This window comes from Diadema setosum, chromosome 10 (assembly GCF_964275005.1).
Source record: "Diadema setosum chromosome 10, eeDiaSeto1, whole genome shotgun sequence".
Lineage (NCBI taxonomy): Eukaryota > Metazoa > Echinodermata > Echinoidea > Diadematoida > Diadematidae > Diadema > Diadema setosum.
In genome coordinates, this window is record NC_092694.1 from 36,172,783 (window position 1) to 36,198,364 (window position 25,582).

The window sequence follows — 25,582 nt, forward strand, 5'->3', positions numbered from 1 at the left end:
CGTTGAATCCTTTTTAAAATTACATGCTCTTTCATATTTCATAAGAGGTTTTTCATTATCTCCCTTAGGAATGTTCAAAACATGAATCCCCACCTCAACCAGTACTGTAGGCCTAAGTGTTACAGTCCCTTTAAATTGATTATTGCCATCTTTTCTCTAACTCCATTCACTGTTCTCATTACCATGATATTACAATCCAGTCATGCTCATTTAACATTCAAACGGGAGAATCAGTCTAATTCTTTGTACTTTAATGAAAGAACAATGAAAAAGATTTTTAAAGGAAAGGTATAGTGCGGAATAAATCAAGCCTCAGACTTGGAGTTTCTTGCCATGTCAGGATTGTAACAGCTGCTGACAGGACTAGTATGGGCACATGACGCTATATGCACCAGATTTTTGCATTTTTGCGAAGGTGGATCACAGTCGACTGTGCTTATCAAATGCTTTGTACAGTGTAGCATGTTTTAATACTTTACGAATATGATATAGATCTGTCTTTTTCAATGCACTTTGGGGGGGGGGTATGTATTTCCATTGTATTTCCGTTATATTTCCACAGGAGATGTTTGGGAGGTCTACTTATCCAAGATCCATCCATCCAAGAAACGTTTATTCATCGCAACTCTTTACACGCTTGAATAACAACTTTTCTTAGTAGCAGCTAATCAGGAAGTAAAGTAGAAGATTCTTGTCATTAACATGAACGGGGTGGAGACACAGAACTCTACAGAACTCTGTGTTTAGTTCTGTGGGTGGAGATTGAATAGGTCAGGGAGGTATAGGTGGAGTTGACCCGAAGAAAACGCAGAAGGAGCCACGCACAGATGCAACGCACTGAATATGCATTAGCCCTTCTTTGTCTTACGCTTGGTACCCCATTCGCGCTCCACTATAATTCATCTTCAACGACATGGCGGCCGCTGACGAGCAGTTCTTCGACTTTTCGAAGTCGAGAGAAAAGTACTTGGTAAGACGTCGTAATGCACTTAATGTGTAATCCATTTCTAGTGTTGAAGAAATTATTTAACCAAAAATTAACATTGATCTTTTTAAGGTATTTACTACAGGTATAAAGGCCAAAACAGGTAGATTTCGTCCTGTTGATGTTATTTAAAGTGGGTATCCGTGCGTCTTTCTGCAGTCCCATTCTATGAAAAGCGCGTTACGTTCTGCCGTTGGTGCAATGCGCTGTGGTTGTTGAGTCGTATAGTAAGGGTACTAGGTCTCGCGCAGGGACCTAATGATCGCGCATAGCGTAACTGCGTATAGCAAGCGATATTACGCGTAGGACTAAGCGCAAAATTTGCCGATACGCCCATGGAATAAACATACCTGACTTACCGCTCAACATGCGAAGGAAGCAGGTAAGAAATTTTGATTTCCAACAAATTTTCCACTAAATTTCCAATTTTTTACCTTGTACAAACCTACCTTCCCTTAAAATCTGTTCTAAGGATGTTGTAGCCTAGACGTGTCATCTCGCTTGTCTCGTTCGTAGTCGATAGAATTCGTAATTTGTTCGATCGATCGTTTACTACGTGACGTCATCATACACAAGAACAATGTATGCTGCCAGCTACACTGAAATACTGTTAATAAATGTTGTTTTAAGTCAAATTTTAACACAACGATTATAATATTACAAAGGAATAAATATTTCAGTCTATCGAAGTTGAAGTGTGATTTCAATTTGAATTTGCTTGTGATTTCTTGCGCTAACTTGTGATATATTTGTGACAGGGGAGGGCCATAATGATACTGGAGAAAACAAATTAGATGAGAGTGTGACAAATGGGTGACGAAAATGAGAGGGTGACGAATGGGTAAGCACACACACAAACACACACACACAAAATATATGTTCATATTTTACTTTTTTCCATTTTATATTACGTGTATATTATTGGTTAAAGTGATTAGAAATATTGTAAGAAAACTTTATAAATGAAAATCATTAACGATTATGAAAATATCAATGATAAAAATAATGATAATAAGAATGATAAAATGATGATGGTGGTGGAAGTGATAATAATAATAATGAAAATGATAATGACGATGATGATGATTATGATGATCGATGATGGTGGTGGTGATAATAGTAATAATGATAATAATAATAATAATAATAATAATAATAATAATAACACATAATAACATAATAATAATAACATATGATAATAATAACAATAATATACACAAGTTAGGTAAAACTGCTGTTGCTTAACAGGGACAAATTTAATATCAAGTGAAAAAATATTCTACGAAAGCCGGAGCACGTTACAGCCGCAGAGGGGCAGACACTTTCACGCATGAAACTACAGAGGGCAGCTGCGCGATCTTTACATACCCCGAGAAATTGAACGCATAAAAAAAAGTCCGACATACAAACGGCGACAGCGCACTACTCCGTCATCGTATCATCAGGAGATTCTGGGAGGTGATTTTTCTGCATTTTCGTGATATTCATTGAGAAATTCAGTTACGATTATGGAATAACTTCTATTATAAGAGCATTTCAAATTTTCGTGCGCGATATCTAGACCCCTCAACCATACTCGTAGTGTGGCAGACAAATATCGTACGGTCCAGTCGCAGTCGTAGCTACAGAAATGCATTTAGAACTGTGTGTATCTAGATCTAGTGCATCTAATTATTCATTAATTAATTAATCTAAGACACCCAAATAAGCAAAAGTCAAAGACGTAAAGTTTACAGTGCAGTCACTGGCAGTTGTACACTGTCACCAAGGGCAAAGGCCTTGGTGACAGAAGGTCATGTCGGTATAGTGCAGAGCTTGACATGAGCCAAAAAGAGGGCCATTCAAAAGCAAAGGGATCCAATCCTGAGCGCCGAGTTCCATGTGATTTTTTTTTTTTTTTTTTTTTTTGTCTATCCACGGGATGATCAGTTTATGCAGTCTGGATTAAATTTGTTATGTTTCTGTTTCTGTGTGTTATCATGGAGCTTAGACTTGAAGCCGTTTTAACTTAGATCGATTCTATGTTTGCCTCGACAGCTTCTGGACAAAAGCTATTCTGTGTTGGTACTGTACTACCACATTCTGGTCTGGAGTAAAACCCCCGATTTTCGGACACTTAATCTTTTTTGCAATAATTGTGCAACTCAAATAATACTCTACAAAATTATATCTGTAATAATGTAAAAATGTTAAATATATCAACCTACTTTTTCCCAATATTGATTTTGTTGATACATCATAAAATTTCACAGAATCCCCAAATATTATCACCTTGTCAATTCCCCAAAATTCAGACAGCCTCTCCAAAATTCGGACACCCGTGCATTGTCAATATGCATATAGAATCTAAGGCCGCAAGGTTGCATCGGGGACATTGCAGCGCCTGTTCGTGTCTGCATTTTGGTGACTCCTCACTTGCATTCAGCCACTGTACATTTATTCACTGCATCGGCATGTACGGATATTTTTTTTCTTTTGTGTTTTTGAGGATACCATCACACTCTAAACTTGAGATAAGCGAAAAATCTTGCAACAGAATGGCATAATTTTTCAATTTTTAGCGCTTTTTCGGTGACCCTGAATCTTTACACAGGACCTAATTTGCGCACGCTTTAGAAAAGTTGCAGCGATTCTGCGTTTTTGACGGCAAAATTTGGAATTTTAGATGATTTTTGGAGTTGACTCAGGCACTTTCTTGTGAAGGAGTGTGCCAGTATGTAAAACGATGTGATATGCGTGTGTTATAACAGTAGAATTTGCTGGCTTATGATAAGTGATAAGTGTCCGGACTTTGGGTGCCGGCTGAAAATTGGGGGTTTTACTCTATACCACTAGGTACTACTCTCTGGCTGAAACAGAGTTTAACCTTACTAAAATCTAGTTCGACACCTTCCTTTTTGTGTAGGGTAAAAATAATACATACAAAATTATATGATCTAAAGTAAGCCGCCAGTAATTTGACCGTAACGCCGTCCAGAATTTGACCGCCCGTTACATCATACCAGGGAGGTGAGACAAAAAGGAGTGGGCACTCTGCCCTCAGGGTTTTACCTATCACTCAACACAGGATTACAAGGGATCAGTGCCCCAACGAACAAGTAAACGACCTCTTACGTAACGAGGTCAGTCTGATCGTTATCACTGCTCTTTGATGTTCGATCCTCGGGGCCGCGGTGATTTGGCCCTCTATCGTTAGGAGTATGGACAGGCCAGTTGACTTGTGTGTGTTCACAAGGACTTGTATGAGGGTTTTACATTCTTAATGCAGGCTCACACAGCATATACTCTTGGGACCTGCTAGTCTAAGAATTCAGCTCTCGATAGATACAAAAATTTTGAAAATCGGCCAAGAAGAAGTTGAGTTTTGACAATGTAACTGTTTAACAATAGCCATTGTTTTGTTCTTGTCTTAATCAAATTACGACGCAATGTCAAGTGTAAATCCTGACTAGCGCTGACGAAATTCACCTGTAGATCAGCAGATGTTGGGGTTTTTCTTTAGTCTGATGTATCACTTCATTGTTCGCTCGTGTTGGTTCTCTTGTCATATTTTTGGGGAAACTTGCGTACATCCGCCAAGACATGTTTTTTCTGGTCCCACTAACATATTTTTGTGAGCAATTTTAGTTCTCCAGGGGGTGAAAACACTATTTGAATGTTTGTTTGTTGTATGCTGGGGGATATATTGAGGCAGGAGGGCTCGAATCTACAACAGAATGTTCATGATGGAGACTACTATAGGACCTAATCTTGGTGAAATAACTTGCCTCCTTGCCTGGTGTATGGTGAAAACATGTGAGAGTTCAGTGAGAGCTGAACTATCTCACATGTCATGTATCACTGTATGCCTGATAAGATATTCACCATGGCGCTTTTTTTGTCTGTCTCTCTGTTTTTGTTTTATTCTTATTTGAAAGCTGAATGGGTATCTTTATGATGGTTGTTGCTGTTGTGGTTGGTATTTTCTGTGCTAGCTTGGTATTAAGATTATTATCATCATCAGACATCATTATAGGGCCTGTGTTCCACTACTCAGCTGTTCATGTTTCCTTCATATTCTTACAATCAGTATATTATTATTGGTGCTGCTAATCATAATTTGTTTCCATTTCATGTAAAAGTTATTTCCCCATATAACATGCAAAGTACATTGTTCCCAAGAAATCTTATAGTACATGGACATGTAAATGCATATAAGTTATAATACTTTAAATACTAGCTGCAAAATTCAAAATGTGACCATGCAACCAGTTCACTGCACATCACAATGCACCAGTGTTGTTTGCAGGCACAGCAATGGGTAATGCACCAGTATACACCACCCACCAGTACCACGTGGAGTAATCTACAACAGTGTAGGTTCTGGCCAGGGAGGGGTGAGACCCACCAGCCTGTTGACAAGGATTGCGCATGTGCACTGTGCGGCCAAGCGGCAGTTATCTAGTTAGTGGAGTGGTCTCTTGGGGAGTGCGGCTCCGAGGATGGTTCAAAAGACACTAATCCAGTGCCCACTCCTTTTCCTCTCACCTCCCTGATCATACATGTAAAACCTACTGTATAGTAGGATGCCTTTTGCATGTGGTTGAATGTTGGCATGGGAGGTCGAACCTAGGACAATTTGCTTTACCTAAATTTATCTATGATATCAAACTTCTATCTCAATTTTGATGTTGTTAAATACATCATGGAACTTCAGAAAATCCAAAGTAAGTATATTGCTGTGATAACCAACCAGAAACCAGTCAACGGTCAATGCAATCAGATTTTGGTCAGGTGATTATGGTGATATGAGCATTCAATGTCAATGCACATACAAGGCCACTGAAAAATGTACCTTTTTATGTAGAGGGCTTGCTTTTATGTTTCTTTGTTCTTTGTTTTCTACCAACAGGAATGTTTGGAGTTTTCCCACAGGGAAAAATCTGCCAGCAGTCTTCAGAAATGTTCAGAGAGTCTTGATGGCAGGTTTGTGGCAAACTGGCAACATGTGATGCTATACTAGCTCCCTAAATTGGCATCACCTTCACTTCATTAGAGTTTTATACATGTAGTTGTTTAAGTATTATATGTGATCCTAACTCCCTAAATTGGCAACTCCTCCACTTCTGTAGAGTTTGATGTTCTTTTCTTCGTCAGTTATGGTGATGTGATTTTCCCTGTAACAAGAGACCTATGGTTCAAAGTGAACTGTAAGCAAGGGTCACAGTTTTACACAGCAGGAAATCTTTCGTCAGATAATGTTGTTTTGCTTTGTTTTTTTTTTTTTTATATGGTTGTTATGCTTTGTTCTTAAAATCATTGTGCTTAAGGATTTTTTTTTTTCTCCTGACATCAGACAGTAGAAAGTCATATCTTGTTCTCCAGACGTATGACAGTAGAAAGCCAGTTACTGCTTTTAGTGATGCTGTGCACTGCATTACCAAAGCTTAATTGTTGGTAACAGCTCTTTATAATATACATAGATATGAGCATTTGTTCTCATTCTTCATTTGGAGTTCTTATGAAAAGTGTATTAGTCTGTGTTGAGATAATAATTATGACTCGAGATATAGTTTCTGTCTCTGATCAAAGACCGATAACGTTATCATGATGAATGAAGTATGTGATATATTTATTAAAAGAAAGGGATTGTTTAAAATTTAATGTTGATTTTTGGGGAAATTATTTTGTTGTGGCAGTGATTCAGAGATCAAGACGGCATTAGACCAGGCCTTCCGGGACTATGTCAAGAAACTAGTGGTGAGTAAATACATTGCAATGTACAGCCTATCCCTTGCTTTTCTATTCTTTGCATAAATAAAAGTTATCTACATGCATTCAGTCAGTAAAAAAGTTGGGTCACTCATGCACGCACAGTAAATTCTCTATGATGTAAGGTGCATGGAGATTGCTATAATGTTGATATTTTCATGTGGTGCTATTTCAAATTCAGGACATACACATTAGCATTAGATATTCTTCCTAATGATTCTTGTTACGTTTTGATCTTGAAGAAGCATATCTGCAAGTATCACATCACCATACAATGTTGTGCATCAATGTTGAAATAAGGTACTCACATGAAGACTGAGTACTTATTCACTTAGAATGTTCGTATGAATAGTGTTGGTCTGTCATTCATAGAGGTGCCCTGCAAAGTGACCATGTATTATGAACATGACAGGACGTAATGCACGGTACTAACATATGAATGTACATACATGTACATAGAAAGAGAGGAATAATTGCATGAATTATCAAATTGTCATCAAAATGCCTAGAACATGTCAGCTAAGAGGATATGATTTGATTTTTTTTTTTTTTAAGTAACAGTCACTTTGCCTCATAAATACCATGAGATTATCAACACTTGCTTTTGGTCACTCCAACATGCTAACAGGTGTCAAATGCCAGCTGTGATGAGTACACCTCCCTGGTCAGTCTTTCGACGGAGGCTGTGGAGGCGGGAATTTGCTCCGCTGCCACGCCATTCCTTCTCTTGACGGACATCTTTGACTCGGTCACCATCAGCGTGTGCGCGGATGTCTTCAAGTTTGTAGAGGAGAATGTCGCTACCTGGAAACGGGTAAATGATGATGATGATGATGATGGTGGTGGTGGTGGTGGTAATGATGACGAAGAAGGTAATAATGATGATTGTAATGATAGCAATGGTAAATATGGTGATAATGATTATAGTGATGAGGGTAGTGATGGATGGTGATGATGATGATGTTGATAGTGATGCTGAAGATGAAAAAGAAGAAGATGGTGATGATTGTGGTGGTGATGATGATAGTAATGGTGGTGATGCTGATGATTATGATAATGTTGAGATGTAGATTACTCATGAAGTTTGCATCACTTGAAATTTTAGAAAGTGGTAGTTTGATTTTGAAATTGTTTGACTTGTGCTTTGTTTTGTAAGGGTATTACACTAGGAATATATTTGTTTAAAACATGGACTTCAGGAATAAAAAGTTTTCAGTTGACTGGATATGAAAATTGACCTATTCTCTGTCCCAATTTGAAGTTGCCTTAGGCCCCAGTCACATATAAACACGGATCTTCAAGGATCTACACGGTGATCCGGGGAGATCTGAGATAGTTTCGACCTCGATGGAGTGTCGACGAGCATTGATATGACAGTACACACAGTATAAACACAGCAACTACATGGATAAGGCCGGAAGAGCGCGGCGTCTACACGGACAAACACGGCATCTACGCGGATCAACACGGCAGCTACACGGCAATCCCCGGATGACGCCAGATGTTTTTGACCTTCAAAAGTTGCCGTGTTGGCCTCCCGGATGTCCCCGGATCTACACGGACATACATGGATGTCCAAGGATGTCCAAGGCGTCAACATGGATCTCTCCCCGGATCACCCCGGATTTGATCCGGGGTGATCCGGGGTGATCCGGGATGTCTATGTGACTGGGGCTTTAAGACATTAATATCAATATACAGTATTTATTGTGATGGAATATGGTAAGCTTCAGTTCCATATTATCCAATTATTTCTAATTGATCCATTTTTGCTTTGTTTTATAGACTGAATTCTATTCTTCTGGGAAAAACTACATCTTACGAATGTGTAACGGTGAGTACAATAAAGTTATTGAAATCAGCTGCCTCCCTTTCAGCACTTACTTCATCTAATTTTAAATGACTATATTAAAGGTAGGGGATACCTTTTACAGACCTCCCAAAATGCAGCAGAACATTAAATATGAACCTCAGGGGTCTTGCTTAGGCCACTGCTTAGAAATTTGGAAGTCAACAGTTATCTAAAATTTGAATAATGCACAAAACTCAACTACTCAGTAGTTCTGTGTGTCAGCCACACTTAAGCCTTTTTGTTGCATTCTTCTGTATTTGTGATCTATAAACACAAATCTAAAAGTACAAGAGCTGATGTAATAACATATAGAGTGTGTGGCAAGAATGTATATAGAAATGTTTGTAAGTGTTGATGAACTTTCTTCACAAAATATACATGATGGACACACATGCAGTACATGGGTCTGCAAAGGTAGCCTAGTAATGTACTGGAATTTACGGTGAGCCCCGAAAACAATTCAATTCAAAATCTAACAGTCAAAAAAATGTACTAAATGTTACCTTCCACTTTCAATACTTTATGGGAGTTTCTAAAATGACACTCTCTTCAACATACCACTGTATTTATACAACTCTTCATTTAAGGCGTGCAAATGGGATTTCCTACCTTTAATATGCATTCATCCTGTATATTGGATTTACCTTAAAATGCACCCTATTTTGTTTCAATGAAAACAACTCATTTTGCTTCATGTGATTTTCAGTAGTATTGGTATAGATAAATGCTTCCTATGTTTCTGCTCAAAGAATATGAAGTAAGCAGCACCGATATTCTTAAATGTGTACCTCACCCCATTTTTACGTGTTCCACCTCTAATGAGAAGGTGTCTCCACATCTGCTTCTCTGTTTTGAATGTCACCCTTTCACAGACTTGCTGCGCAGACTGTCGAAGTCCCAAAACATGGTGTTCTGCGGCAGGATCCAGCTTTTTCTAGCAAGATTCTTCCCTCTTGACGAGAGGTCAGGTAAAGCAAAGTCACATCTGCCGTATTTATGCCCTTGCCCTGAAGGGTGTCGGAGGCTTTATTCTGCTTTGGTAATTCAGCTGGTTGGCCATCACATGTTTTTCACCTACAAGATATTTTGTTTGTTTATACTATAGACCTAGTTTCCTAAGAGAACAACTAGAAGAAGTAAAAATTGAATGCATTGAAAAACTTTTGTCGTTGAATCAAAAGCGGTAGATAGAAAGTACCAAGTGTTAGGACACATGTCATGAGTAGTAGTAGTTGTTGTTGTTGTTGTTATTGTTATTATTATTATTATTATTATTATTATTATTATTATTATTATTATTATTATTATTATTATTATTATTATTATTATTATTATTATTATTGTTATTATTATTATTATTATTATTATTATTATTATTATTATTATTAATACATATGTATCATTATTGTTTTCATTTATCATTGTTATTGCTACTACTACTACTACTACTACTACTACTACTACTACTACTACTACTACTACTACTACTACTACTACTACATGTACTATTGCTAAAATGTTATTGCTGTTTTTGTTCTTGTTCGTGGTATCGTTATCATCGGTTGCATGTTGTCATTGTTGTGTGTTGACAGGACTTAACCTGATGAGCAACTTTCACCTCGACAATGTGACGATTTACAACAAGACGAAGCTGGAGGGTCCGCTCCGAGCCAGGCTGCTACAGGTAGCTCTTCAAATTGGCAATCAACAGAGATGTCTGTCATTGGTTTAAAGGCTCTGTTTGACAATGGTTCCAGTTTGAAAAGTCTGAGCTGTATGGTCCTATGTGTTAAACAGAGTCTTGGATATTGTGTAAATATCAAGCTATGGAAATACAGGGAGAAAAGCTTATAGAAGAATTCTGTAATTCATTCGCCTTTAGGAAGGCATATTGCATGAATGAAGAGAATTTGTTTTTGTACAGTACCACTAAGTGGTTATAGATTTTCCTTCTGCGGTTGCTTTCTGTTTGGTAAGGTTGGTTGCTCCATCTGTATTATTACAAACACCAAGTGGAAAACAAGAAACAAGCCTTGGATTTGGAGAACAAAACAAACAACTCGTCTTCATCCATGCGAGTTTGTTGTGGTTCTTTAGCCTCAGGTGGAACATTACTTTCAGAGTAGCATCTGTTTGCTTGTGTTTCATGTATTCCTAATCATGTTGTTACCGTAGTGATGGTGTATCCTCTCCGTCACTAGGGAATCGACAAGCAGGACTCCATGGACTTTGAGGAGGGTGAGATGGGAGACACACCCTCCTCCACCCCAGTGGACTACCAGCTCTACCGGAGGTTCTGGTCGCTGCAGGAGTTCTTCCGCTACCCACTGCAGTGCTACACCGCTGATAGGTGGAAGGAATTTGCAAATGTAAGTTCTGGACATCACATTGATCATTTATATTCAGCACCTTCAATGGGGCTCACATTAATTTGAGGTCTGTAGCATAATGTCTTACTGCATCATGCCTGTAATCATGCATATGACATGAAGAGATTGTGGAAATCGGCACAGAATTATGGCTCATGCAGCTTTGGATGGAGATGATGTAACAATATCTGCACTTGAGACCTTAATCTTGAAAGGATTTCTCAAATAAAGTAAAACAAAAGACAAAAACAATGAAAAATATAACAAATTTTGGGAGAATGAAACCACTGAACTGAATTTCTACACATTGATCCTTACAGTAGTATGCAACAATACTTCAAAAACGGATATGACTGTGAAGGTTCCATTAGGTCTTCATACCTATTGTACCAGACAAGAATAATTTCGAAGGATGTAAATCAGTTAGTTGAAAATGTCCATGTTTCATCGCACTCTTTCCCTCTTTCGTTCTATCTCTTTCTCCCATTCTATTTATATCTACCCACTTATCTCTCACTTTTCTTTACTTTCTATCTCAATCCGTATCCGTACACCCATCTGCTTTCCTCCTTCTCTCTCTGTCTGTCTGTCTGTCTTTCTCCCTCTCTCTTGACGTCTGTCTCTTTCTTTCTATCTATTTGCATCTCTCTATTCTCTTCCCCTCTGTCTTTCTCTTTGTCTGTCTTTCCCATTTATTTCTCTATCTCTCTGTCTATTTATTCATCTATCTCTACCTATCTATCTACTTATCTATCCATCTATCTATATATCCATTTATCAATTTATCTGTCTATCTGTCTGTCCGTCTATGTTTATCTATCTATCCATCTCTCCTATCTATCTATTCATCTGTCCATCCATCTATCTATCTATTTATCTACCTATCTATCTGTCTGTTTCTCCATCTACCCACGCATCTCTCTATTTTCCTGTCCTCTCTCCATCTCTTTGTCTGTCTCTCACATCTCTCTCCCTCTTTCCTAATCTCTCCTTCTGTCTTTCTCTCCTCCAGAACACCAAGGCCGTCCTGGACGCCTTCCAGAGCATGAAGCTGGACGACGTGGTGGCCAGCAAGAAGAAGAAGCGCCACCACCACCACCACCGTTCCTCGGCGGAGCAGCAGAGGCAAGAGAAGCAGGCCAGGCAGCTGTTACATCAGCAGCAGATGGACGCTTCCAATGCTGACCAGCAGGTGGTCTTTGCCAAGTATCTCACCAGCGAGAAGGTAGGTTTGGGCACGACTCCCTGCTTACTATTTGGAGAACGGCTTTCGAGCCCTTCTCGCAGTAGTTAAATTTTCTGTACATTTGAACCTTTCCCATTTTATTTGGGGCTATGGGATGTTTTCTTTTCTTACTAGAAAGATGGCTAAACCTATGCCATTCCATGGCACCCATCTCTTCCTCCCCTCCCCCACTTATGCTATTCCCCACTCCATGAAAGAGAATGTGTATGGGGTGGGGGGGGGGGGGGGACAGCCCTAGTGATGTTTCCAAGTGATAAAAATTTGTATCTACCGGTAACTGAGATACTGAGAAATGCAGAGGACTTTATAGTCGCTCAGCTGTGCCCCATTGGGCAACAGATAGGGAAAGTTGGTGTGAACTCCTTCACATCACAGCATGCATATTTGTGCTACTTGAAATGATAGTGATAATGATGTTGTTGATGATGATGATGATGCTGCTGCTGCTGCTGCTGCTGATGATGATGATGATAATAATGATAATAGTGATGATGATGGTGATGGTGATGATGGTGATGGTGATGGTGATGGTGATGGTGATGGTGATGGTGATGATGGTGATGGTGATGGTGATGGTGATGGTGATGATGGTGATGGTGATGGTGATGGTGATGGTGATGGTGATGGTGATGTGATGGTGGTGGTCGTGGTGGTGGTGGTGGTGATGGTGATGGTGATGGTGATGTGATGGTGGTGGTGGTGGTGGTGGTGGTGGTGGTGGTGATGGTGATGGTGATGGTGATGGTGATGATGATAATGATAATGTCAGATGAGACAATCTAATGAAGGAATAGTATCTAGGGGATTCATTTTTATTGGGAAATGGAAAGACATTTTAGGTGTAGGCAGGTCCCTTTGTCTAGCCATAGCCTACATTGTAGATCCTCAAAATTTACCCACCATGGTGCAAAATTTAAACTGATAGGGACTGAATGCAAGACTGTTCAGTTTAGTCATATTCACTTTCCATGTTTTGTTTTGATCTGTTTTCTTATCCTGCAGCTCTTTGATCTGCAGCTTAGTGACTCCATGTTCCGTCGCTATGTCTACGTCCAGTTCCTGATCCTATTCCAGTACCTGAACCAGCAAGTCAAGTTCAAACAGTGAGTGATGAGTGAGGGAAGGGTCTAGGGCGAGGGCATGACCAATGAAAAGTTTAATACGCCGTTCATGTCTCAACACTGAATGGAATCTGGGCAGTGATCTACAATATGTGACCCTGCATCACAAAGCAAAAAAAAAAAAAAAAAGGTCGCCAGACATGGATTTGTCATTAGGGGCAGATTCTGAAAGAGCAGACTCTAAGCTTAGATGTATTACTCAATTTGAATGGACTGTGCTAACGTGTCTAAATAGTGGAAAGAGAGCACACATTCTGGAAAAGTGTGAACTGAGAAAAGAGTCTCTGAAGTACAGGGTCTATGCAAGTGCTTAATCTTTACCAAGCTGTGCTAGCTGTGTGATGAATGGGACAAAAAACAGGATGTGAACCACCGGAGCAACAGCAATGAAGGGATTATCAGATTAAGCTGAAATTCAGCATGCACTATTAACACATTCTGCTCATGATTAGTGCCAACTTTCAAAGCAGTAACATCTATTCAAAAATTATTAGAGTTGAAAGTGAGGGGTGTGCAAAGGAATTACAAGTAGTGAAAAGGAGCCCCTAAGACATACCTGATCAAAAAAAAAAAAAAAAGTTGTAGAAAAACTGCCGAAAACACACTTTCCCATTTATTTTAAGATCCTAAACTTAGGTATATTGTAGAAGAAGAGTAGCTCTTTCAGAAAAAATGAAAAACTCAAGATTGACCGTTTCACCATTTTTGAGTCTTCAGGTAAAATCAAGGGGTGCGATTTTTTGTTGGTTTTGCGATGCGCGGTCACATATGCAGTATCTATCTCTTCTGATGAGAAGCTGTAGAGACGGCCATGACTTATCCATCACAATGTCCTTTCTTCTTCTTCTTCTACTACTACTTCGTCATTTTGTTTCTTTGTCTTTTCTCCTGTATGTGTTTCTATCCTTTTCTTTTTGTTCTTGCTCTTCTTTTCTTTTTTATGTTTTATTTTCTTTTTATCCTTTTTTCTATACTATATTCTCTTTTTTCTTATGTCTCTTTCTTTTTTATCTGTTTCTTCTTTGCTTTTGTCATTGTTTTGCTTCTTTTTCTTCTTGTTTTCATTTTGTATCTTCTTTTCTCCATCTTCTTCTTCTTTATCTTCCAGAGCCCACCATACCTTAACCGATGAGATGACCCAATTCATCAAGGACACCAGAGAGAAGGTTTACACCCTGCTGAAAGAGACTCCGCCCTACGGTCAGAAGTTTGCCGAAGGGATAGACGTAAGAATAACTCTGTTATCTTTACAGGCCACTCGTACATTCTACATTTTGTTTATTGTGTTGCCATTGATGGCTGCCTTGGCCCAGCAAATTAAAACTATGATCAGAGCACAAGGGCTTTGTTTGCATGGGCACCAGGAGAATATTGAGTTACACACTGGGTAGCTGTCATGAAAAGCAAAAGGATTTAATTTTAGAAGCCAGAAGATCATAGTGTTGTAGCTTCATGTGTGGATACATCGACAGGGTTTTCTACTTCTCTCACTCTGCCTTTTCAATTATCCTCTGAAGTAAACCTGTAACCAAGGATCTAAAACAAACCAGGAAACAGCTATTAAACCATTGTTCATCTTCTTCTTCTACCTTATCTTCTTCTTGCGCTTCTTCTCAATATTAGCATTATTGTTAAAATTAGTGGTACTAGGAGAAGCAGTAGCAGAAATGGTAGTACAGTTGAACCTCTCGTATCCGGACAAGTTGGGACCGGGGCTCATCCGGATAAGGGATTTGGCCGGATACAGGAGACTCAATGCTTTATACATGTACGTATACATACACATGTACTGATGTAGCCCATTGTAGTACCACATGTAGTAATGTGTATACTTTTCATTGTTACACTCAGTAACAGACCCCAAAATAGAGGTTCGTGTTTACAAGAATGAAATCATTTTCTTTTATAAATTCTTGGGATGATTTACCTAAATAATTATTAAGAAATGTATCAAGTATATGTAATTCATGTGTGTTTGTGTAGGAGTTCTCAAGGAGTTGGGAATCCCCCTTTCCTCCCGTAATTCTTAAAAAAAGATTTTAAAAAATCACGGCGAGATTGCGTACGGATAATAGAGAGATCCGGATAAAGGGAGGCCGGATAATAGAGGTTCAACTGTAGTAGAAATAGCAGCATCATAATAATCATCACCACCGCCACTTATCTTTTCGAATGCAGCACATACTGAGCCGAGAGGAGCACTGGAATGCTTGGAAGAATGAAGGCTGCCCCAGCTATGTCAAGGAGAAGTGAGTTTTAATTACAAATTAGTCTGGGTGAAGAAGTCTTTTATCTGAGAGTTATGATGAGAAGACAAATAGAGGGATTTTAGCATTTTATTTCAGTGTAGCAGCTGTCTCTTGTATGTGGATGGGACTGCAAAGATATGCATACAAACAAACAGATTGATAATAAATGAATAGATGGAGGGATGGATAGATTATAGATAGATAGATGGAAGATGAATAGATAGATTGATTGTTACACAGGTAGATAGATACATGCAGATAGATAGATAAATAAATAGATAGATGGATTGACTAATGGGTGGATAGATAGATGGATGGATAGATAGAAAGATAGATAAATTGATACAGAGATAGATATAAAGATAAGTAGTTGGGTAGGTCATGGATGGAAAGAGTGAAAGTTGAGGAAACAAACTTACAATTTACACCTAGTTATTGAAAGTGGCAGCATTGCCAGTAATGTAAACACAATTCGATCCAGGAGATTACAGCTGTTCCTATCATGGCATATGATGGATGCATTGCAGATGATCATAATATAGCAAAATCAGACGGGGACATGTGGTAAGTTAATGTTTCGAGTAGACAAGAATACTGACAAGATGTGTTTTACGCTATTTCCTTTTTTTCCAGCAAAATTTGAAAGTGTACAACTGTATATGCTACTGAAAACTTGGCAAAGAATAATGTCGGTGTCGGTTACCGCATACTTATGACGATTGATAAAAATGTTGAGGTTTTGCTTGAAGTCCTTTCAATAACATTACTCTCTTTTAGCAAACACATCTGTAAGTTTCTATGTACCTAAGCTGCATTTCATAACATTGATAGCAAACGTAAGCTGAGTGTAAGCCCATTTTGTCAAAATTTTTTCCATTTTTGCTATTGTTTTTCTTTGCAGAGGTAAAGCTGAGCAGACTCGTCCCAGACCAAGGTAATGAAATCAGTTTCATCACTATTGCCAATTAAAAGAGAGAGAGAGAGGAAAAAAATATGAACCAGTACAGACCTTGACAAAATAAAACTGTAAGAAGAGAAAAGAGAGTTATGGTTTATCTGTGTACCTGACTTGTGATTTGCAACTTACTACCAGATCATGCAAACTCGCCACAATTGCGTAGCATTTGCTGATTTTGAACACGAGAAATTACATCAAGTGGTGATTCTAACAATTTCAGTGAGGCGAAAGAGAAGGAAGAGCAGGCCAGTAGGCAGTATAGATTTGATAAAATTTGATGATAATGATAGAAAATTTATAGCATTGAAGCTTTTGGATAACCTGTGGTGCCTCATCAGGCTCTTTAGCACTTCATTTTAGGTGGCAAAAGTTTGTGAAAACTCACATGTTCAGCTTTTGCTCAGCAGCAAAATTATGAAATTAATGAACAAAATTAAGTGGAACATTGTTTTGAGGGAAAAGTATGTTTCATACTTCCTTGATTTATAAGTTCTACTCTCCTTGTATATGATGCCATTGTAAGATAGTATGTGGGTGGTCAGGTTGTCCCATTCATTTTTCTGTGCATTTCATTACGCTGCCCTCGACTGTAACTCACGATACTCTGTCCTTGTCTGACTCTAGAGGGCGCAAGAGGACTCTGGGAGAGGAGTTGAGCATGACCGGTGCAGACAAGAAGGTTGACATGGGGAGCCCCGAACTGACCAAGTTGTGGAATGTGTATCCTAGCAACCTGGAAGCGTGTGCGTCAGATGACAGGTACATGAAAATGAAATAAATATACGATTAAACTACTGTATACGCTATAATTTTCGCGTACATAAATTTTCGCGAATTGCCGCTGTCACACATTTTCGCGAGTGGTTAAGTTCGCGATTGGGGGACCAGAGAAAATATGAAGTGGCAAAGAAAGTGTGAATTATCAACTTACTAGCAAATAAGAATGATACTAGTTATACACTGCATGAAAAAAACTTACCAAACTCTGCGAACTAGTAAGTTAGAATTCAACATTTTTGAAGTGGTTAAGTCCATCGTGCTAGATTTCTGACGAGTGGTACGAGGGGTTGCGATAATGGATTGGCTCTACAGTATTCGTAAGTAGACGTGGACTAGCCCGACCAACCCCAGACGCTGTTAATACGCTGTGCTGTGCAAATGCTACTTACAGCGACTGGGCTGTGTATACTAGTAGTTAGACGTGGACGTGCTATATGTATGTAAACAAGCTTAGCCAGTATGGTCTGTTCGGTAAGCCGTGACATGGTATGCTAGTACTGAAATGTTTGTATCATCAAGGCAAGGGATTCATTTTGGAAGGTAATATTTTCACGTGTTTTTAATTTCGCGAAAAGCTGTAATAGCGTATACAGTAAAGTATGTTAAGTGTTTCCATTTCCAGGCATACTTCATATACAAGTGGTCACTAGCATCAGAAAAATGTGTGATTTGCACTTTCATTCGCATATAGACATACATGTAGCTGTAACATGCAACGCTCTTTCACGGCCCCTTTTGACAACCCTCCCCCCCCCCCCCACAAAAAAAAAAGAACCAACCAACAAACAAACGAAGCAAAATAAAAATATCTGTAATGTAAGCTAGACAAAGAATGAGTTTATGTAACAATGTGAATATCCCACTCAAGTGTCATACTTGTAGTGATATGTTGATTGCTTCCTTCTGGATATCCATAAATGTTAATCCCCAACCCCTTCTTTCTTTGAAAAGATAATGTTTGCAAACAATTCAATTATTTTATGTTTCGGGGGGGGGGGGGGGGGGGGGGGGGGGTTCTCATCTACAATATTTTCCAACTCATTTGCACATGGCTTTTCTTCCACATGCACACACACACACACACAGACAATAATACAAATACAAATGAGGCTAAATTTGTCTCTTTTTCTTTCCATTGTTTTTGTCATGTCAAGGATTTTCATCCCGCAAGTCGAAGAGTTTTTCCAGGAGGCCATCGACCAAGCTGACCCAGAAGCCATGATCGAAGCCGAGTACAAGTAAGTTTTCATGGTAACATCCTATATGTGCCAGCATACATTGCCTATACTGTAAAACATGATATATTCGCGGCATGAATTTTTCGCAAATTGGAGCCTACGGCCTTTTTGCGGCATGAAATTTTCGCGAACTGCCACTGGCATTCAATGTATATAGTGTAGACAAGAACTTTCGCATGCATTTTAATTTCGCGAATCTTAGCGCTCGCGAAAATAGCGAAATTAAAATGCACTTTCTCGTTTTACAGTATTCATTATTTCCATGGTAACTTCCCACAAGCCCCAAACGTTTTGATAAGATAACTTCACATTCTGTCATTCATTAATTTGTTCGGCCAACTTTTTTGCACGAGGAGAGATGTTTCATAAATTGATACACAAAGAAAGGTTGTCGGTCATTGATGTTATGCATGCGCAATATTTGTATGCTTTTTTACACTTAGTAGAACATGGAAGTTTTGTATTTGTGAAAAGCTTGGGGGAACAACAAAAAATTTACTGTTTGTCTCCGACTGTCTGAACCTAGTGCAGAATTTGCTTGGTGGGATCAAGAGCATTGTGTGTACTTAGCTCATAATCCCTGTAACACAGCACACAGGCAGCCAAAGAATTACATTTTATGCTTGTTTCTCGTTTGTGCTGTCTCATTTTGATGGTTTGTGTGTTCCATCTTTGTCTTGTCCCATGCAGAGTGGTAAACAACAGCAACTATGCCTGGCAAGCCATCCGGCTGCTGGCCAAGCGCAGTCCCCACTTCTTCCAGACGGTTGCCGTGACGAATCCTCCACTGAAGACCATCCCGGCCTACCTGGAGTACATGGTCACCAAGATTGCCAAGGAGATGCCCGTAAGCTTTGCCATCATCATCATCATCATCGTTGTTTATATTTGCTGGTGGTGTGGATGACGTTGGTTGTATTGTTGCTGATGTTTGTGCATTTCATGTGCGTTGTACACGGCGTACATCCATCACTCATTTTGAAGCTAGGTTGTGAGAGAGAAAAACCGAATGTTAGTAACTAATATTCTCAACCTTTATTGTTCATGTCGTAATTACAACTCTCAAGAATAGACAAACCAAGTAATTGTCAGTTTACAACTTCCCGCTTTGCAGCAGTGCATTTTGCTGACTTATATTCGATGCCTAGTATACTTTGAGATGATGATCTAGAATTCTGCAGGTAAAGGTTAGATTAGAAGTTGTGGATCTCTTCAAGATGGTTCCTTTAAGGAAATGAGCTTACAATTTAGTATATGGACATATAAAGAGATAACAACTGGTTTTCTCTTTTACTTCACAAAGTTGAATGCAGAGACGGTAACCTGAAGTTAAAACTTCCTGTATACGCCAAATATTTCATGAGGTTTTTATTTTCGCGAATTTTGTGAGTCGGGTGCTATTCATGAAAGTAAAGACACTCGAAAATATTGAATGTGATCCCGATGTGAATGTTACGTACGCGTGTACATTTCTCCATTCAGTACAGGACTCCACGATTGCGAATTTAACCACTCGCGAAATCGTTGGGAATTCCCGATTCGCGAAAATTTAGACTCGCGAAATATATGGTATATACAGACTACACAAATACACATAGAGACATGAAAGTTGTACAACGTATGATACGCACGCCTCAGTTTGTTTGTTTGCATGTTTTTTAGAGCTGAGCATTCTGCAAGAGGTTTGATTTGCTATCGAGTATCCATCTAAGAATGAGGTGTGATTAGTGCTATATGTGGGACTATTGCGTAAGGTACCTTATTTGAATCTCGTACATTATTGTTGCATGTGTGTGTCCCCAGCAAACGGAAGAGAACAAGGCAGAGGAGTTGAAGACGGAGGAGAATGAGGGAGAAAACGATGAGCTCCTCAAGGCAGGGACTGACGGTAAATATGTCCTTATCCATGAGCTTTAACTCTTTATGTGCCATGCTGTGAACCGCCTGTGTGCCACATTACTCTGAGACAGCAACGTAGTCATGCTTTGAGAAAACATTCTTTTCAAATCTATGTAACTTTTATAGGTTTCTGTTACCCTGGACATGCAATGAGCAAAGTTAGAGAGAAAATGACAGGCTGTACTTTGTTGTAAATTGTATGACAAAATCTAGATTGTTTTTCTTTCAAATGACCAGTAGCTACATTAATGTAGATGTATGACTTTTGCACACCAAACATTAACACAAACTTAGCATTTACTCGCAAATCTTGTTGGGAACACTACTTGATAGTCAATTCACCACATAAAATGCAAGCTGCATGTGACAGGAATGGAATTGTGAGAAACGCTTTCATTGTAATGTGACATTTGGCGATTTATCAATCGGTTTGGGCAGGTTGTGCACTGAGCAGAATATGCAAACTTGGCACGTTGTCGACTGTATCAGGCGTGCACACATGACACATAGAGAGTTAAGGTTCTTAAATTAGTGAGCCACAGTTCCAGGCACCATTCTAACATAGATGTTTGTTTCCCAAGTTGACTGCCCAAACTTCCCGCTTTGCTGTGCATGTAGGTAAAGACCTCAAGGCTCATATCTTCCCCAACAGATGCAAAATATTAACATGTCTTTCCAGATTAAACCCCCCCCCCCTCTGAATGCTACTTTAATCCTTACTGTACTGTGCTTTGTTCACCAATTAGCACACATGCTGAAGTGCTTTCTTCCCCAACTAGCCCGAATGTCTGGAAGCAATTTGTCAATGAATAGAGATCACCTAATCCCCTAACTCCCTAATCCCTATCGTGTCACCATGGCCATCTTGTTGGACTTGGGGGGGGGGGGGGAACGTTGCTACATGTGAGTGGACTTGTTAGCTCTACAAGTAGACCGAGTTATGATGAATTACTGAATGGTGATGAAAAAGGGTGCAATCGAGCGCTCTAAAGTGAACCAAAGCGTACCGTACCAAACTGTGCCAGATTTGAAGTATTTGAGCGCTCTCTCGAGAAAGCGTACCTCAAAAGTTATTTTAAGAAAAGGTCACACATTTTTGTAGCAAGAATGTCATTCGTCTGGCGCTTGAACTACTTACAGCTGTCCGGAACAAAGAGAATGATGTCTTTGCATTGTGACGTATGTGCATGATACGCGCATTCATTACAGCAAACATTTGGTACGCTTTTGGTACGCTTTTGGAGCACATCGGGAAGTGGTCCACTTTTGGCTCGGTACAGTACGGTACGGTCCACTTTAGGAGCGTTCGAGCGCTCCTCTGGTGCAGGTACGGTACGGTACAGTTCGCTTTAGGAGAGCGCTCGAACGCACCCAAAGATTTTACAAGTTTAGCCAAGTGTCTGGGCACATAAAGGGTTAATGAAAAAAAGGACTGGTCTGATGATCAAGTTAAGTGCCCTGACATAGCGGGCCTAAGGATTATACTGCACCCTGCATTCATACATAGACGGAATGGTGCTCATTTGAGTGACTGTAAAAGTTATGCATGTGCTCCAGTGATGGAGAGTGATATTGCTGTGTCATTACGTGTATGTTTCCATCATGTACATCTGACTTTTAGGAGATGTGACATGACAGTGATTCACAGACAATATTACAGGCAACTCCTGTTTTAACAAAGTCCTCGGGACTGGCTGTTTTCTCTCATTATAAATTTCATTATTATAACTGAAGAGAATTGTCAATTATCGACGTTAGGGATGATAATTTTGTAACAAGAATTTTTACTTAGTTTTAAAGAAATTTTGTTGTAAATGTGTTCATTGTGACAGGAGTGCCCTGTACTGTGTGAAGCATGATTATGCTGAACTGCATGCTACTGTGCGTGTGATTTCAAGACTAACTTGGTAGTGGGTTCCCCGTTAGATGGAAAGAAATTAAAATGATTTTGTCATTTTCATCACAACTGTCGGAACGCTTCTGATATTTGTGATAATGTGAGATTATCCATTTGAATCTGAAAATTCTGACATATTTATGAGTTTTACTTTGTGATCAACTGTAAATGAGCAACCAGAATTTAAAACGCACCTATAGCGTCTACCAATGTGCCATAAATTGGTCATCTTTGAAGGGTTTTCCTTTTGTTCATGAGAAGCTCTGTAAATGTATAATACAGAAACCTTCATTTGTATAAAATAACATGAGTGTGTAATTTTGTGCAAAATTCTTATCAGGGCTAGACAAGACGATGTCTGCCGAGGTGACTACAGAGCAGCTTTCTTTGGTGGCGGCCAAGATCGGCGACAGCTGGCAGACGCTGGCCTCCGAGCTCGGCTTGAGTGACGACGACGTGACGGCCATCTTGTCAGAGACCTCGGACCAGAAGGAGCAGTCACGGCTGATGCTGCAGCGCTGGAAGGAGGCGCAGGGCGAGGCGGCGTCCCGCGACGCACTCGTCGCCGGACTGACAGAGAGCGGGCTCGACGACATCGTGGAGTCCGTCTTCAGCGAGGACAAGGCGAAGAAGAAGAGGAAGACCAGTAGCAGTGAGGGTGTGGCGGATGGAGAAGAGGAAGCTGCCATGGAAACGGACTCATGAGTCTCTCGGCTCATCATCCCTTGTTTTACTCATTTGAACTTCATTAAGATTTTTAGCCTTTTGAGCTCATATAATGTTTTCCCCTTTCTATCGTTTATGCCGAAATGCAGTACACATTCCACAAGTGAGTGTCTATATTGGACTGAGAATTGCTTAGTACTGGAAGAGGCAAACAAATTTACTATGGACCAAGTGGAAACAAGCAGCTATCAAAGTAGCATCTCTCTACCCCTCCTTCAGATCTTGAGATGCTGTCGTGGATTTTCCACAACTGGGTCAGAAATTAGATGGTTTGGGCATCGTTTTCAAGCGCGGTACAAGGATGAAAGTGAGCAGGAGGTATAAGTGAATTGTGGGAATCAACGCCTTTCATGGTTGACTTTTTGGATGCCAACCAGGTTATAATCCATGTGGCTTGCAAATGCGGCTACATGAATGATAAAGGGCACAGTTACCAACGATGATGGAAATGTCACCATTGTTGAAGCTTCGTCTCTTGTGCCAAAAACATGTACGACCAGATTTTGTTGGTGATACACGCTCATTCCGCGAGACAGCTGCATGTAGTTTGAGTAACAGATGTCGCTACATGGTTGTCATGTGACCACAGTTGTGTTTCTGCAAGCATCCAGTAAAACACTAGCCAGACGATGTGTCAGTGGGGGTGGGCTTTAGTTAAGCGCAAAGAGAGTATTGTACATAGCAAGTTATAATTGAAATACTGCAGACGCTTGATAAACTAAACCTCTTGGGGCCAGTAAAATCTGTTTTTTTATTTCAGGGTTTAAAATAACAGAAGAATTCAGAGAAACTCTGAACCCCTTGCCAGAAGGATTATGACTATTGTTCTTATAATGAGAATTTGCTATGCCCATGTTCTTTACATTGTTGGTCCATTGACAACATTTGTAAATGGCATAATTTTGGTCCATTGACAACATTTGTAAATGGCATAACTTAGCACCAAATTCTAGGACATATTACTGAAATATCTCAGTAGTAGCAGGTTCCAACCCCCCCCCCATGAAAAACAGAATTAAGAAAACCCTGAAAACTCTTTTTGTATATCGTGTTCTGCCATCCTACTAAAAAGGGGGGGGGGGGAAGAAATCCCAAGACATGCATACCATATTTGTGTTTGATTAGAAGCAGTGTGATCAGTGTAATTATGTGAAAGAATGTTGTGGGTGGGGGATGAACTTCATATATTAGGTTTTCAGAGGGGAACCAAACAAACAAACAAAAGTGTAATTAAGATGGAGTGAAATACAAATACCAAATAAACAACTTTTGTCAAACAAAGTTCTTCTGGTGTCAGTGTCATTTTCTTATGATTTTCCTGACTATATCGATGACATTCTGTTTCAAGTAACAGTATACCTTGCCCAAGTCGACATCGCACAAGTTGAAGAAAGAGTGGCTTAATCAAAGCAAAATCCTACCCCATTCAATATACAGCCTTTTATCAACATACGTTTCCTCTATAATTCATGTAAGTCAAGGAATTTTCTTCGGCCCACTGAATTCACCTTAGGTGAGGCTTACAGTATGTCCACATAAATGTGCCCATATCTAACTCGTAGGATGTACTGTACGAGCTGAAATTTTCGCGTACAGATATTTTCGCGAATTGCTTCTTGGATGACATTTGCGCTTGTTGTTAATTTCGCGGTTGCGACGGTCTAACTGAACGTAACTATTTGTGCGTTGTTATTTTCGCGGTTCAAAGGCGATTCGCGAAATTCGCGAAAATAAAACCACCGCGAAAATTTCAGCTCATACAGTATGTGTCACAATGTAGATATGGACAGGTGCACCAAACTGCATGTACACCTGAACCCTTGAATTAACCCATTGTATATGGGCACATGTGACAACATACATGTATATACAAAGCCTGTGAGCATATGAGGGAGTGTTTGAAAGTGGGAACTTGCTGCGTAAGGTGATGCATACACCAATATATTTATATTCACACTTGATTCCCTTCATTCAATGGAGATTCCCTTCATTCAATAGAGATTCAATGGTATGTCTTACTGTGGCAGTCATGACTCACAGGGTACCACCAGAGGGTTTCTTGAGTGATTTTGATTCATACTGTGGAGAAAATAGAATCAAATATTTGTTTGTAATTTTTATTACTTTTTACATTGATTAGGTACAGTGGAAGATGCTGTTAGGAATTTGTACATTATACACGTTAGGTAATGTGTCATGTCAGTGGCCAAGAACAATTTGAAATAGAGAGGGAGAATGAGAAAAAAAAAATATAACATTCAGTGATAAAATGATTATGTTGTTTTCGCTGTGTTGCATTTGAACCAGATACGACCTTTGTAGCCTTCAAATTGAATATAGACAGGATTGAAATAACTAATGTACATGTAAACCATCAAGAGAAAGTGAAATGGTTTCTCATTAACCCTTTTTGTGCTACGGATGCAGGAGCGGATCCAGAAATTCAATTCCGTAAAGGGGGGGGGGGGGGGGGGGGGGGGGGAACACAAACAATATTCCAGGTTTCATCTC

At 39.5% G+C, this 25,582-nt stretch overlaps 1 protein-coding gene across 1 annotated transcript; it reads left to right on the top strand.

The window, feature by feature from the left end:
- Positions 1–913: 913 nt before the first annotated feature.
- Positions 914–24,352, top strand: LOC140234501 (THO complex subunit 1-like). The gene is made up of 18 exons (XM_072314542.1): positions 914–970; positions 5,877–5,950; positions 6,664–6,724; positions 7,365–7,550; positions 8,522–8,570; positions 9,461–9,556; positions 10,181–10,272; positions 10,790–10,957; positions 11,970–12,182; positions 13,206–13,306; positions 14,433–14,550; positions 15,503–15,573; positions 16,475–16,507; positions 17,156–17,290; positions 18,466–18,549; positions 19,240–19,396; positions 20,353–20,437; positions 22,686–24,352. The coding sequence occupies exons 1-18, from the start codon at positions 914–916 to the stop codon at positions 23,048–23,050; spliced, it is 2,145 nt and encodes a 714-aa protein (XP_072170643.1). The 3' UTR covers positions 23,051–24,352.
- The last annotated feature ends 1,230 nt before the right edge of the window (positions 24,353–25,582 follow it).

Coding starts and splice junctions, on each gene's coding strand:
- LOC140234501 (XM_072314542.1), top strand. CDS start 914: ATGGCGGCCGCTGACGAGCAGTTCTTCGACTTTTCGAAGTCGAGAGAA. Junction 6,725..7,364: donor ACTATGTCAAGAAACTAGTG/GTGAGTAAATAC, acceptor ACATGCTAACAG/GTGTCAAATGCCAGCTGTGA. Junction 18,550..19,239: donor ATGATCGAAGCCGAGTACAA/GTAAGTTTTCAT, acceptor TGTCCCATGCAG/AGTGGTAAACAACAGCAACT.